This window comes from Ictalurus furcatus, chromosome 12 (genome assembly GCF_023375685.1).
Source record: "Ictalurus furcatus strain D&B chromosome 12, Billie_1.0, whole genome shotgun sequence".
Classification (NCBI taxonomy): domain Eukaryota; kingdom Metazoa; phylum Chordata; class Actinopteri; order Siluriformes; family Ictaluridae; genus Ictalurus; species Ictalurus furcatus.
The window spans coordinates 11,199,071-11,216,165 of NC_071266.1; the positions used below are offsets into that span (position 1 = coordinate 11,199,071).

The 17,095-nt window shown below is 38.6% G+C and overlaps 1 protein-coding gene across 3 annotated transcripts in view; it reads right to left on the minus strand.

Annotated features, from left to right (window-relative positions):
- Positions 1-17,095, minus strand: part of dock9b (dedicator of cytokinesis 9b) — a 68,384-nt gene that overhangs the window by 45,776 nt on the left and 5,513 nt on the right. For 2 of the 3 annotated variants that reach the window (XM_053637189.1, XM_053637188.1), the window contains exons 1-3: positions 3,421-3,895; positions 662-778; positions 272-361 (exon numbers count right to left, since the gene is read on the minus strand). In XM_053637189.1, the coding sequence (XP_053493164.1) occupies positions 272-361; positions 662-778; positions 3,421-3,546 (333 nt within the window). In that variant the 5' untranslated portion in view covers positions 3,547-3,895. Of the gene's footprint in view, positions 1-271; positions 362-661; positions 779-3,420; positions 3,896-17,095 lie in introns of those variants that run through there. The other variant, XM_053637190.1, reaches the window with a different exon arrangement.

Sequence of the window (17,095 nt, forward strand, 5' to 3'; positions counted from 1 at the left end):
TGGAGGAGGAAGCGGACGAGGAGAAGGAGGATGAGGACAAGGAGAAGAAGGAGGAAGAAAAGGACGAGGAAACGGAGGAGGAGGAAGAGGACGAGGAGAAGGAGGATGAGGATGGTGAAGAGATGTTTTTGGACTCGTGAAAGTTGATGAGGTGTCTGGCATTGGGCCGGCGAGCCTGCAGCTGCTCACGCTGATCTTATCAGTCTCATTTTACATCTACGCTCTCTCTCTCTCTTTTTGCTCCGTGTCTGATGTTTTCTTCTTGTCTCACCTCCTGGACGAATAGACTGCTGGCGCTTTTCTCTGCTCCCTTAGGGACAGTGGTGTACAGAGTCCTGCCCTGACGCTTCACACTGCACATCTAAACACACACACACACACACACACACACACACACACACACACAGAGAGAGAGAGAGAGAGAGAGAGAGCTGAAAAAGCATCAAACAGCACAACAGTCATCAATCCCCTTTTTCTCCATCCACCTGTCAGGTTTCTCAGAGGGTTTTAAGTGCTATTCAGATGAAATAACTTGGTCGTGTGATGTCAGCGTTCTTTAATGATTATGACTTGTCACACTGTCCGAGCCAATCCAATCCAATCTAATTTGAGTCTCTGTAACAGACTGTACTATAAGACAGATCTTCAAGAAAAGCATTACCTGAAAATCGTCAATGGGGAACTGCAGCATGTCCCGGAGGACATCGTTGAGGATCTGAGTCTTCCTCTGCACCAGGACACTTTCATAGTCCAGCGGCTCGATCAGCTTCGGCTTCACCTGAAAACACACACACACACACACACAAACTAGTACACAAGTACACAGACAACTCACAGTGAGAAACTTGACATAACACTTTTATTACTGTTACACACAAGTTCTCCAGAAATTTACTGCAGTTATTGACCTTGTGTCATGTAGACCTTAAAAGTACAAACTCTAACTCCACCACAAAACACACCAACAAGCCTTACCAAAATGCTCATCTTTCACCTTTGTAACTTTCGACACAAATTGAGTCTTGTTGCAAACTGAATGTGGAAGTGTGTGACCATTCATTAAGCATCCTAATTTTCATTCATTTATTTCCCCTTGTAAACACTTGTACTTGCAATTGTGAACACGTTGTAAACTTTTAATTGAGTAGGATTTGTAAGATTAATTATGGATTTTGGCACAGTAACCAAGAATCAGTTTTCTATCCTTCTTCTACAAATGTTCCCCTATGTGTGTGTGTGTGACACAGAGGCAGATAAATCTGAATGAGTACTGTGTTTAACTGTACCAGGCACCATGAGCTCACAAGAAGCTCCCTGATTAGCTAGGTCACACAGCAGCAGTAGCTGCCGTCCAATCTTAGCGAAGGAAACCTTTTAGTGACCTCACAGTTGCACACAAAGTGATGAGACACTAAACTCTGAGTCGATACTGTCTGCATTTCAGAGAAGATGACTGTCTCTTGGGAGAGGAGCCTCCTTGTGCGTGTGCGCACACACACACACACACACACACACACACACACACGCAAACACAGTACTATTTGTCTTGATCATCTACAGCATGTATATTAGTGAGTAACCATGAAGGAACACAGAAATCTCATAGCGATGCTTATTCTACTGACTTCAGTGAGGAAAGAAAAATTGAAATAATTAAAGACGGGTTGGTGGACAGTAGTGTAGCTGCAATTCACAGCTCGTTCTAATAAGTTATCGTTTCTATAGTAATGGTTCATTCACAGGGATTTGTATGGTGGACGTTCCGCGTAAACGGATTAAAAAACCTGCGTGAACGTGTGAAAAAAGAGGCTGTTTATAGCTGCCATCATGTATGTGACAACAGGAACTCGTTGCGTGGACATTAAATGTGACCAAAAAACACAACTATTTATAGGAAGACTATACAGCCTACACGTGCCTCTTTCACACTTTTACACACGCACACACACACACACGTAAAGACGCTTCCTGCTTACTGTGTTTAAACATATACTAAGCCCCTTTGAAGTCAGACTCTCTGAAGTCCACTGAACTGAGTAGAACCCACCCACACACATACTGTATATACATATACATATATACATACACACATATACAAATATACACACATACACACACACACACACACACAAATATAAAAATATACATACATATACACACATACACACACATATACATAGATATACAAACATATACACACATACACACACAAATATACATACATATGCACACATACACACACATATACACACATACACACAGACATTTACATACAAATATGCATACATATACACACATACACACATATACATACATATACACACATACACACATATTTACACACAAATATGCACACATACACGCACATATACATGCACATATACACACACATATACACACATACACACATACACACACATATACACACATACACACAGACATGTACACACAAATATGCATACATATACACACATACACACACATACACACACATATACATACATATACACACATACACACACATATACACACATGCACACACATATACACACATACACACACATACACATATACACACATACACACAGACATTTACACACAAATATACATACATATACACACATACACACACATATACACACACACAGACATTTACACACAAATATACATACATATACACACATAAACACACATTTCACACAAATACACACACATATACACACATACACACAAACATTTACACACACATACACACCCATATACACACATATACATACACATTTACACACAAATATACATACATATACACACATACACACAAACATTTACACACACATACACACACAAAAACATATACACATGTATACACACATACACATGTGTTCAAATCCCTTGAGCAAGGCCCTAAACCTAATTGTATAAATGAAGGTTTCTGCCAAATCCCGTAAACGTTACATAAAGCCTTCAGCACCCCAGGAAGGAGTCTCCAGTGTCAGCACTTTGCTGCAATTTCTCAGAAACATGACAAGCTGATTTTTTTTTTGCCTAAACTTCACGAGAGAGAAAAAGTGACAGTGGTGAGGTGGTGATGAAGGAACGACTATTCTTACATATGTGAGAACGGGAACTAACTTGCTTTGCAGAACATTAAATGTAACTATGAACAGATTAAAAAAAACATAATGTGTCATTCTTTATTTAATAAAAATTGTAATTGAACGAATCACATGCCTCAGGACATACTGTTATAGAAAAACAATCAACTTCGGTGCAGTAACAGTAACTCCACATCACTGTTGTTGATTTTCCCATAACAGCATTGACATGAAGTGTGTTATTCCTTACGTGTTTAGGTTGCAGTACAAGGCGAAGCAGATTTCAGTGCTCTGAAGTATTTGAGAGAAGTTCAGAGAAACTTACCCCCGCCTCGCCTTCTAGCTCCATCTCACCCACACTCCTACCCTGTTGGTGCGGCTCACACACGGGCACGTTATGGCAGGCGCAACCTCCCCTGCTGCACTTGGTCTGGTCTGATGCAGCAAGCATCAGTGTGGCTCAGTGTGAATAAGAGTGAGCTACAGCACTCCACAGGCCTGGCTCATATTTCTTTCTGTGATGCTCTTCACACACACTGCCTGTACCACACATCACACACCACACACACCACACTTCCTCTGAATTTGTTTTACAGCCCACTTCCTTTTCGCTCACTCTGCCAGTCTCGCTGTCTCATAGATTCAATATGTGGACTTCTGTGAATCTGTTGTCTTTATACTGAACACACTCCCTTGCTCTCTAACCACTCCTTCATACAGCTGTTCTGGTGAGTTTGTATGTGTGTGCACTGGGGGGATACGAATGAGTATGTGTGCGAGTGTGTGTGTGGGCTATTGTCTTTTTTTTTGGGGGGGGGGGGGGTTCTTTATGCACTACTGTTATCTTATACAGATGTACATTACACAACCAATATGTTTCACACCAGTTCCACGTAGTATGAAATACTGAAAGGCATTTGTGAGGGTGCCAAAACTTTTTTCTGAAATGAAGAAGAAGAAAACAATGGAAAGTCCCGTCCTCTGTACAGCGCGATAGAGCGTGTGCCGAGTCCTGCCAGAGCAATGACACAACAGCTATGAGCTAATCATATCACATTGCCCAGTGATGAATTCTAATGATATCACACAGCGCTGGACTCTGATTGGCCAGGAGCTGTTCATTAATTTTTTATAACAGCAGCTCTTACTGTAGTGCAACTGCAAATCATAGGTTCGTGTCACTAGGCTCGTTCTAAGACAGTACGTTATTGTTTCTATGGTAACCACGTAAAGAAAATTTGTTGCAACGGTGTAGGTTTCTGTTTAACAGAAACAGTGTCAGCGCTTTGTAACAGTCAGGGGAAGTTTTAACATTAATACTCTGTAGTACTAACGTTCTAGATTTCTGAATTTACTCTCATGGTATAAATCACACACACACACACACACACACACACACACACACACGGCTTATCTGTTAGTGTTATGTACTGTGACGGGAAAAGGTCAGTAGAAAAAAAGACGCTTCAGCTCCATTAAACCGACCTCGATTTTTCACACAGAGAAAGCAGACGCAGAAGATGAAGATGATATTTCGACATCTAGAATCTCTATATCTGGACAAAAAAACCCACACACAAACCCACATGAACTCCACGTTTCAGTTCAAAGGTCACAACTACATTGAGCGAAGGTAAAACTCATAAATCACATCCACTGCTCCAACACTGGGCCTCCAAATGACAGTATACAAACAAACAACAAGCCATTAAACAACACATGAGCAACGGTGAGGATAAAGCAAGTGCAAACCAGATGGTCCATCCATGTACGCACGCACACACACACACACACACACACACACACACACACACACACACACATACATTGTATCCCCCTCCACCCAGTTGCGCAATCACGCAAGCTGACGTAATGATTAGTGAGGCTCATGAGGGGCCCATTGGCTGAGCACCAGGGCGGGGCTCACAAAACTCAAGCACAACATCCACGACCCTGTACTCTCTCTCTCTCTCTCTCTCACACACACACACACATGCACACACAGTCCACATGGGGAACTTGGCACCCGGCCCCAGTGCTCAAAAACACAGCTGCTCACATGAAAAAGAAAAAATGATGGACATCTCTGGAGAAAAAGGAAGGACTAGGGGAAATCATTAATGTATCATTCGATTCTCGAACAATGCGTCAAACAAAACATCATAAACGTTTTTTTAAACAAAAAAAAGTAAATGGTGCCAAATTTAGTTGAACAGTACCCTAATTATTTAAACGCATTTGAATATTAATTAGATACTACATTTCATATTACCATGAGTCAGAGAGCACTGTCCCGTTTTTGTTGGTGAAAACTAATATGACAAACATATTGTTACTGACGAAAATGAATCACGCACACATGAGAAGAGGCCAACAACTTGTGCTTCACCACAATTATATCAAGCAACTAAAAGTAAAACGTGGCATCTTGAACATTTAAATGTGGAATTTTTTGTGCCTTTTGATAGGGAAATATTCTGAAACTTGATGTGATGAAAAGTGATATTCATTTAATCATCAATATTTTTAACGATGGATAAACTTTATAATTTCGTTTTTAAACGCGGCAAGCGGTTTTACTAGAAAATCAGAACATCACAAGGATACACAAGAAGCAGCTGCAACTGTATTCTCTGCTTTGTTCGCAGACTCACCTGAGTAACTTATGCACATCTGGAGGATTAAAAGTCAGTCCCTCCAGGATTTTGTGATTTTGCGATGGCAGAAATGAACGCAAAATCAAACAAACGCCACAATATTCGGAGGAGCTAGCAGTTTTTCAAAATTACCGTGGATTTTCCGCAGATTTGGGCCGAGACATGTCGTGTGACGTCATCACAATGCACATTCAGCCAAAATCCTCTTCGATTCACGTGCGTCAAATCCGAGTCGTTTTCCACCCAAAAAAAGCACAAAAAACGCTGTGGCAAAATTAACCATTCATGGCCGCAACAATCCCCAAAAACAAAACCTCCACGAAATCCTGTACGGACTGAAATGTGACATTCACTAGCTTTCACATCAGACAACAAATTGTCCCTGTTCACCTGGTTATCACGTCGACTTCTCGTAATGTCGAGTGATTTCATGCACAGCGACATTAAACACAGTAACGAGCTTAGTTTCTGTAAAACTTTCCACCGTTGTTGTGATTGTTGTCATGAACTGCGTCTCTAAATGAAAACTGTGACCTTACATTCAAAAGTATTTGAAGAATACTAGAAAGTTAAGAATACTTGTCTGCAAAACAGAGCTTTCGGTAAGCTTAAAGGCTATAATAAAGGCTTTTAAAATTTAAACATTAATTCATTAATGTTTATTATTATTTTTATAATAATTATAATTGTATTATTATATAATTATTGTAATAATGTATAATAAATAATTATTATGTTAATTATGTTACTTAACATTAATTAAAAAATAGTTAATGTTAGTGCTCAATAACGGACTGTAAGTATGCGATTTGAGACACAATGCTAGTTTGTTTAATCGCTTACAGACTCAGTGTCACATGGTCTTATACTGCCCCGACTATTTACTATTTACTATTGGTATTGCGACCACACAGACGTGTCACAGTAATTTCTGAGGATATGCATAAGTGATGCTCTAAATGAACACAGGATACATGCGACAGCCATTTCGCGCATGTGTACGCATAGTTAAAAGCCTGTATTATCAAGCCTTAACATCCAGAAAGCGATTTCATACGCTGTAATCTTAGTTATAATTAGCTGTCTTATTTAAAGGGAAAGGAAATGAGAGAGACCATCACAGCATCAGGAATTAGCCGGGGTAGTTTCCACAGAGTGCAGAGAGAGGAGAAGAGAATGGTGTCATCAATACGGCCTTTACTCACACATCGATTTCCTCTTTACAGCTGAGTTCAGAGTAATAATGCTGAATGTACAGAGATATCATTATCCTCATTCCTCATTCAACACTCCCCCCCCCCCCCGTTTATCTGTCTCTCTGACCTCAGCTAACACTAAAGACATGTCCATGTTAAATATCTAACAGCTGAGACACAAGACAGTAACATATTTAACATTTACAGGAACATATTTAACACTTACAACCATCATGTCCAGGTCCTCAAAGAAAAAAAAGATTATTAAAGTTATTTATGATTAATATTATTATTACACCACAGTGCAATAATAATATCTCAAACCTGATCGGTCAGAAGGTGTTGATTAATTTCTATTTTAATGACAGGTTTAGATTAAAGCGCTCGTTTTAATACCTAATAGTTACTAGCTCATGCGCAAGGACTAACAAAGATATATGACGTAAGTGAGAACAGGAACTACTTCTTTCACAGATGTTCCACAAAGTTAAATGTAACTATAACAGGATAAAAAGTATTTTCATAGTATAACCGTTTTGGAAATTCTGCAATGTACAACCACTCTTACTGTAACCTACATGTTGACATTCTGTCTGTACACCATTTTCACACACACACACACACACACACACTGGGACCTCTCAGCAGGCCACCTCTTTAAGACTCAGGATGCTGAGTAATACTTTAACCAACATCTGCTGTTATTTTAATGGCTCGTATTCCTCAAACAGCATGTACAACAGACACACACACGCACACACACACACACACACACTCACACACATTACCAGTGCTCCTGCTGTCGATGCGACTATCAGTGATTCCCTGCAGCTTTGCGTGTCTGGATCTTCTACAACCTCCGTTTCCTCCGCTTCAGCTTTACACACACGGTTATAGTTTCTGCCCAACAAACTCTGCAAGCTCCTCCACAGGAACACACTTGCTGTACAACCCATCTCTCAGATGCGTACACACACACACACACACACACACACACACACACACATACACATACACAACAATCTCAGACAATCAGCTCCGGTGAGAATCTCTCCATCCTGGACCACGGCACACCATCAGGAAGTTTTTAGCGAAACCAGGAACCAAATGATAAAAGGGATCTTGAGATGCTGCCAGCTGGTCTAAAGTATGTGTGTGTGTGTGTGTGTGAGAGAGAGAGAGAGAGAGAGAGGGAGACAGTGTGTGTGTGTGTATGTGTGTGTGTGTGAGACAGAGTGTTATGCTATTGCATACACTCCTTCCGTATTAGAGAACGATCACGGTGGGTCCAGGGATGAGAGAGAGTGATGCGCTGATGAGCTGCTTCCTCAGCCGTTGATGGGTGTCTGCTCTCTCTCTCTCTCTCACTGTCTGTCTTTCTCTCTCTTTGCCTCTCTCTCTCGCTCTCTCTCTCAGTCTGTACATCTGTCTTCCTCTCTGTTTCTGTCTCTCTCTTTCTCTCAATTTGTCTGTCTCTCTGTCTGTGTGTCTGTCTCTGTCTCTCTCTCTCTCTCTCTCTCTCTCTCTCTCCCTCTCTCACCAGAGGCTGTTGAGTGAATGACTATTTATAGTTGCTATAACATAAGTGATAACTTGTTTCGTGGACATTCCACATTACATGTAACTATAAATGGATAAAAAAGTACAACATGACATTCTTTAATAAATAAAAAATTGTAATTGTTGACAAATTCTTTTGGTGTAAGAAGCACAAAACATTTTATCAGGACGTACTGTTACAGGATGATTACGTTGATTATTTTCCTTTAACAGAACACCCTGTCATGCTTTATTCCTTTCCACACAACATAGAACTGAAAGACAAAGCCGTTATATGCAACTAATACTGTGGTAAACTGGGGTTTGTTAAATGATGTTTAAAGAGATAAAGGGCATTTCTTTATGGAATGACCACTGAGTGCATTAGAGCTATAAACACACACACACAAGCACCCTAAATACAACTGTGCTAATTCACGAGTGACATTTAAAAATAAGAAAAGATCAAACAGAAAGATATAATTTTTTTCCATTTCTAGTTTCTGTCTCTTCAGGGAAAGGCTTTGATATGGAAATGTTACACTTGGTGCTTTCGGTGGCTTCAAAGAGTGCGACTAATTACAACACTGCCTCGTTCTGTGGAGAAAAATAAAGGCAGAATGAAATTAAAAACCTCAATATCAACTTCAAATTCAGCACGTCAGCTAATGCTGCTTCAAAAGGCATTCAAACTTTATTGTTTTTTGGGGGGGTTTTACACGTTACAGTTAGTTAAACATTGAATCATTTTAATATTTTCAGTTTGGTATGTACATTAACACTAAATGTATATTTGATTCTGCCTAGTAAACAATCAGGCTGTGCTATTACAGTACATGTAAGGTAGCTAACGATACAAGTGGCAATGATAATTTTAGCTAGCATGAATGGCAGAAAAATAGTTTTTCACTTTTCTAATGTTATTTTATAAACGCTTCTTAACACATGAAAAGCTGATGCATGTATGTAAATATTGGAAATCAGAACTAAGCTCTAACAATTTCAGTACATTTTGTGTTTACACTGGGTGTTCAGTCGCAATAAAATTTCCAGCAACAAAAAAATAGTCAAAAATGACCAAAATAAGACTGACAAGAATGAAAAAAATAATACTGTGATAAAACTGGCAAAAAATGTCAGAAATTATAGATTGATTCTACACATAAAAGCAAAAAAAATCCCATTATACACACTTTTATATACATACTTTTAAAAAAGTGTTTACAACTTGACATGAAATTTTTTACTAAAAATACATTTAAAAACGTTAAAAAATTTATAAAACTATTTAATGCCCCTGCATGATTGAACTCACATATTAATATCACTTATTTCATGTTATTCTTTTTCGATAGTACTGTTTCCTCATTTCCATGAAGGGTGCCAATACTTCTGGAGTGCACTGTACTCTCCATATTTTTAAAATATTGTTGTATTCTACAGTTTGTCTGGTCTCATCAACTTTATCATTAACTTCTGTACACAGATACTGTGATGTTTTTCCATGATCATCATACTGTCAACTTTCTTATTGTGTGTGTGTGTGTGTGTGTGTGTGTGTGTTTGTGTGTGTATATATGTGTATGCATGTGTTGAAGACTAGTGTTTCATTGCTTCATTCCTGCTCCCAAAAGGTTGGGTGTGAACTCCTGAGATTATTGTTGTTTAGGTCTGAATCTGGATTGTGTTTCCGAGCAGGATGAAACCCGCGGAGGTGTTGACGCCAGAGAGGCGCTGGACTGAAGGATGAGATACGTAATATACCTCCATAGCTCATGATCAGCATCGTAGTTGTGCTTCTGTGACAATAAACTAGCCAGAAATGATCAGAATCATATATACATATATACACAAGTGGATTTGTACACACAAACAGTGGAGCATGCTGCTAAGCCCTGCCCCCTGTTTTTCAAACATACAAAAACATCGCTATATATTTTTCGTTTTTTTGGCATCCACATCAAATTATTTGCTGTTTAAAGGCTAGCCCAGACATGCAGCCAATCAGAGAGAGTTGTGTCAGGTGATTGCACTGTGACATGCCCACTAGATTTTAACAGTATGTTCAACAGACTGCATAAAGTAGACTATTTGTCTTAAATAACACTTATATTATGACGAAATAAACATTTAAACTTAATCAACTTCGCACTCCCGCCTACGAAAAAGTAGTTTCATCTTTATCTTGACTATGGGGTTTTAAAAATAAATCCTACGCTGTTTTTCACGAGCCAATTACGCTAGCATAACGCCATACTAGTGCATTAGCATCCTGAGAAAAACAGCAATAATTCCAGCAAATATTAAAGTTCTGGTGTATGGGAGCACTTTGGCTTCCTGCTAAGTTACGACTCTGGCAGAGAGTGTTAGCGAAACGTTAGTGTTCCGCCTACTGTGTAAAATACACCAGCATCGCAAAATATAATATCATAAAAATACTGCAAATTCAGCACACCTAAGCATGTGCTTGCACACCAAACTCAAAATCCAGGTGAAAGAAATCACAGCAACGATTGGGACATTCATATTCGCTAATAAAGAACGCAGCGCTACATTTATCCAACATCAGAATGGGAAATGGGAAATTCAGACACGCCCCCTTGTGAGTCACATGGATCACCCAAACAGTGTGATTATTAAGATTGCTCATGCTACAGTACGTCATGGAGTGGCGTAACACACGCAGATGAAAGCGCTGTCTGCCCTCTTCCTCACACATGAGCTCACAGATGCACCTGATTGGCTAGTGCCAATGTAACTGACAGGAGAGAGAGAGCGTATGCACTCAGTCCTGATTCGAACTTATGAATCGAACCCACGAACAGACGATTGGGTGAACACTTTTCTGTTGAGCTGCAATTATTGTGTTTTTATAATGTTAAATGTTTTAATCAATTAAAAGTGGAAACCTAAGGTACATATTTAAGCAATGCTGATTTCTGCATCGAAATGTAGCGCATCGTATCGAATTTCAGTCCTGTGTACTGGGGTTACACCCCAAGTCATCAGCATTGTAAGTAAGTAAGTACATTTCATTTATAAAGCACATTTAACACAGCAAAGCTGACCAAAGTCCTGAACAGAGTAAAGAAAAGTTAAATAGAAAACAGAATAAATCCAAATACAGACAGACAATAGACAATAGTAAAAAAAAAAAATTAAACACCTGTGAGAAGAGATACACTTTTAGCCTCTTTTTAAAAATGGTAATTGAAGGTGCAAGGCGGATGTTCAGTGGCAATTGATTCCATAAACGAGGGGCAGCAACTGAAAAAGCTCTATCCCCCTTTGTTTTTAAACAGGATCAAGGGACATACAGAAGAAACCTATCAGAAGATCTTAGAAATCTGCTTGATGAATGTGGTGTAAGAAGATCGTTGAGATAAGAAGGAAGCTTAGTAGTGCCTAAGAAGGATTATTTACTTTATCATTCTTTTTTTCCCTCAAACTATCTTTGGAAGAGACTAGAAGTTAAAAGTAGACAAACTGTGCAAGTGGAGCATTATGGACTTCAAACATTAAAAATATATATTGAAATCAGAAATAGAAAAAAGAATTTCACTTGCAAGTTAATAACAGATATTACTGATAGATTGATAGATTTGATATTTTAGCCCTCATGTAAATTCATGACTAGCTGTCGCTGCACAAGCCAAATAAACATAACGGGCTTTGCTGCCACCTGTAGGTCAATAAGAGAATTGCTCAATATTTCCCATCTAACAACACTCACTGTTTACATTGGGGTGTCTTTAACACACAGGCTTTAAAGTTGTACAATAACCTTTCACTGAATATCACTACTTTCAGTGTTTTGTAGTAGGTATAGCTGCGTGCAAAAGTTTCCACACCGTCAGTTACAAAAATGAAGAAACTAAGATATTTCACAGATGTCCCTTCATTATTTTAAACTCAAAACATATATGTTAAGATATTAATACTGAAACAATGAATGTGAGATAGCTTTGCATTTTGATTCCACTCTCCTCTAAGGCCTTTTTCATCTCTCTTTGTCTCTGTGTGTTCTTACAATGTGCCATTAGGTGAATACTAGCACGCATATTTTTTCTCTTTCCACATAAAAGTGCAATGGCTTTATTCCAAAAATTATGTTCCTTCCACACTAATCCACCACTGGTGCTATTTTCTTCCTCTTCGGGCCAACCGTAGAGAACTGTAGATTTTTTGCTTTAATCAATTATATTTAATCGTCTCAATCAGAAGAATGGAGCTGCGAACTAAAAAAACACACTGTACAGTATAACCGATAAACCTGTACCGCATGCTAATCCGTTTGCCTAGCATTGACCACGAAACACATTTTGGCATCTGGAGCCGATATGATAGAGCCTTCTCAAGAGCATGCAAAACAAGTCATGAGGAAGAGTCTGAAGAAATGAAATCCAAAAGTAATAAAGAGTTGGCATGTGTTAGGGAAAAGAGAAAGAATGTGCAGCTTGATTCTTTAAACCCGGTAAAACGACACAGACGACATTTGAGCTGCCAAAGTGAGCCATTAAATCAGTCCAAGGATCAACATCTCGGTCTGTTCTTCTGTCTCACTCTCCTTCTCTGTCTGTCTTACTCTCCTGAGGGCAGGGTTATGGTGATCAGAGGAATGAGAGGATATTAAAATTACAGTAAAGGCAGTACATTTACACAATAAACCTGAACAAGAAGAAAGATCACAGAAGATATTCATGATTATTGAGATTTTGTTTGTTTTTGTTTTTTTAACAGAGGATTTCTCAGTATAAGTCTGGTTCGGGGGCGGGGTTAGGTATCAGTTCGATTTGTGATATGTCACTATACCACTTATCCTTCTTCAGGGTCACAGGGGAACCTGGCACCTATCCCAGGGAGCATCGGGCACTAGGCGGAGTACACCCTGGACAGGGTGCCAATCCATCGCAGGGCACAATCACATACACACTCACACACCCATTCATACACTACGGACACTTTAGACATGCCAATCAGCCTACCATGCATGTCTTTGGACTGGGGGAGGAAACTGGAGTACCCGGAGGAAACCCCCGCAGCACGGGGAGAACATGCAAATTCTGCACACACAGGGCCACAGTGGGAATCGAACCCCCAACAGTGGATGTGTGAGGTGAACGTGCTAACCTCTATGCCATTTGCAGGGTAAATGCTAAATGTTTATCTGAGGCAACGTTAGCCTTATTAGGTCACTGAAGATGGCTAGCCAGCCTGATTTCTTACTTTCTTCTTCTTCTTCTTTTAAATTCTGATTGTTCTCTTTGTTTGATTTATTGCGTAGTTTTTATAATTTGATTGTTCAGTTGAATGTAGCATTTAGTTATTGTGTAATTTGACATCTTATGCTTGTCTTTTAAATATATTACATGAGACATAAGGGCAACAAGTTTACCTGAGGTAAAACTAAAGGCAATGTTAGCCTTGCTAAGTCACTAAGGTTTACTAGCTAGCCTGATATTTTGCATAGATAACTCATATAGCTTACCTTACTTTCTTCTTATTTTTATTTGCATTGTCATAATTATTTTCATTGTTCGATTTATTGTGTAATTTTTTATTTTCTGCAGTTTTTATTGTATCGTTTGATTGTTCATTTGATTTTAGCATGTTATTGTATTATGTATGTTCTTAAAAAGTTTTGTGCTCTATTTAAAAATACAGCACAGTGTGTCTTTAAAGACAATACAGTAGGAATAATTTAAATAACAGCTATCAGTAAGTTACTGTATTTTTCAAGGTTACTTTTGCTACAGTGTAGTCATCTTAAATATATAAATACTGTATAATTCAGTAAATATTATAATATTTTCAGTACACTAAAATTAATAAAAGTTCTGCAGTTATGTGAGTGAGGATTGTAACTTTAATGCAAAGTTACTTCAATATTTCCAGTATTCTTTATGTAGTCTTGTGTACCCCAGTGGTGAGAACTTTTACAGTGCAGGCATTAAAGATATTTTTGTCTTTATCCTTTTAAGTATCAGCAGGAGTAATGTGACAGGACTGGAGTTTTGTTTCCATGGCTGAGTTTCCAAAATCCAACACCGGCTGCCAATAACGGCATTAATAACTTCACAGCTCAGATCTGGAAAGTGTCTCTCTACAATGAATTTTCCACCTTTTCCACCTTCGCCTGGGGGGAAAAAATCACATCTGGATGACCGTTGACCCAAGATCCAGCTAATGTGTTTAAGCAGATGATCGTCTGGTGTCTTCGTTTGATTATTTTATTTCATTTCTTTTGGAAACTTGCAGCTTTAAGACAGACTTTGAGACAAAATCTGCTGCTGGAAATTCCATCAAATCCAATTTTTTATGGTGGAAATTTGTCTGACTTCCATCCTGACACTCTTAATGTGGATTATAGAGCTAGTGAGAGATGAGAATTTAATTTCGGTGGGATTTAAGTTTCTATTTTACTTTTTTTTTTATTCTTTCTCGCTTGTTTGCTCTCTCACTCACACACATTTCATTTAAACTTCGTGTATCATTTAAACTTCGTGTTCGTGTATTCGATTAATCCGGCATTTTTGGTTTGAAAAAATAAATGCAGCTCATATATGTAATGGTTGAGTTGCCGTTGTAGATACACATTTCCATCTTCATGCCAGAGATTTACAGAAAACAACAGGAAATGGATATCTGAGCACGTTATTATCCCACATCATGACGTATTTCAGAGTGAAACATCATGCTTTATCCATTAGGAGTTGATTCGCTTGTGAAAGGGGGAAAAAAATGGAAATGTAAGGGACGTTGTAACTCGAGTATTGAGGCCAACATTTGAGTTCATCTTTATGAGAATCTTGAGCAGCTCAGTTTCTGTTCCGGCCATAATCCTACCGTGACGGAGGAGAAAAGTCTCTGCTATGATTAGTACAAATGATTCGTGCACTATCTGACAAGTACACAAGCTAACAAGATTTTTTTTAAAGGTCTGTTTTGATTTCAATTTAGATTATTTTTTTAAATCACAAATATAATCAATAAAGCTACTTTAAATGAAAAAAAGTGGAAAAAGAAAAAGACCAATCAATGATGCCTGTTCATCTCTATTCATCTAATGTTGAACTTTCAAAAATTACACATTTAAATGTTATTAACACATACAAGCTCTCTCTGGTTAAAAAAGAGAAAAGACAAGTCACTGTTTCTGCTTTGCTAATGCTAATGAGACAATAAAAGGACAAGAGTTTAACATGATCTCATTTGCATGGTGTTACATGACTCCTACTAGCTTTCATTCATTATTAACGCTGTTGGAGTTTCTGGTTGAAGGATTCCTTTAATAAAGCACATCATCCTACACCGATTATACACACACACACACGCACACACACACACGCACACACACACTCTGGCAGGGGGAAGAGATCTTTAACTCAAATTTACTCTATTTAACTGGAATGCTGATTATATAGTGAGTGTTGTTGGTGTTATTTTTAGCAGGTGCATTATATGCATGTCAGATGAATGAAACGTGCATAGGAATATCACTTTCTTTCTCTCCCTTAAAACCTTTTAAACCTGAAAAAAGACTAGAGCGTAGCCTATTTTACCCCCAAACCTCACTTCCAGCACTACACCTTGTTAGCAGCTATCGCAGAGCCTATCACACTTGACTTATGCTACAGACTACTATCTAGTGAATTTTTAAACTTACCCCATAATAAGCAGTTGAAAGTTGAAAACATACAGTAATCCAGTGTACAGTCTAGCAGCTCATTTTAAATGCATCTTTGTTCAACTGTGTCCGATACAGTAGGTGTGTTTCCGGTATAGATCATATTATTAACCAGTGTTGCCAAGTTTCAACAAAAATTTCCAGTGAAAATGAATCTTAAAATCACACAAAAGATTTGGAACAAGCCCAAAAACTTCACCAAATTTTTGTCTTCTTTTTCTTAGCCTTTGCATCAGAAACAAGGTCACCGTGGTGCACACGCATTCCTAATGTACAAATATTATCCACTCCACAATCCCCCATGATGCCCTCTCCCAATCTTTGCAATATATCTTAAATAGAAATGTTTCTGTACATCATAGATGCACTGATAGACACACTGTCTGCACTTACACTTTACAATCATTTGCAAAAATCTATAAGATTTATTTCTGATTATTTGCTATAAAATAAGATTTTGATGAATGCAGAATATTAAGTCCAATTTTGCGTACGGAAAGCACGAGTCTGGCAACCCTATTATTAACCATCCTGTCCACTGCTCCGCCCATGAGCATGGGGCAGAGTGATTCCTCCCCCAGTAGGCCTCTAGTAGCGCATGTTGCAGTTACCATTTTTGACCACTAGGTGCAATAAGATCTTTATGGCGCTAAACGGGGCAGTGAGCACCACGGTTATGAACAAACCTATGGGCTGATATCTGTCAAAATCTGCGGTTTTCAAAGAGCTAATTAGTGTGTGAATTTCTGTGGAATGTAAAATGTATGCAGCTGTAAATGAGGACTTTACGAAAAATAACATTAGTTAATCTGCCCCATGGAAGGAAGCCACCACCTTTATTAAATAATTATCTAGTCTTGGATGGCTCAGTGTCTTTTTTTCATTTCAAACCTGTGCACATTTCCCCCAAGCTGTCAGTGA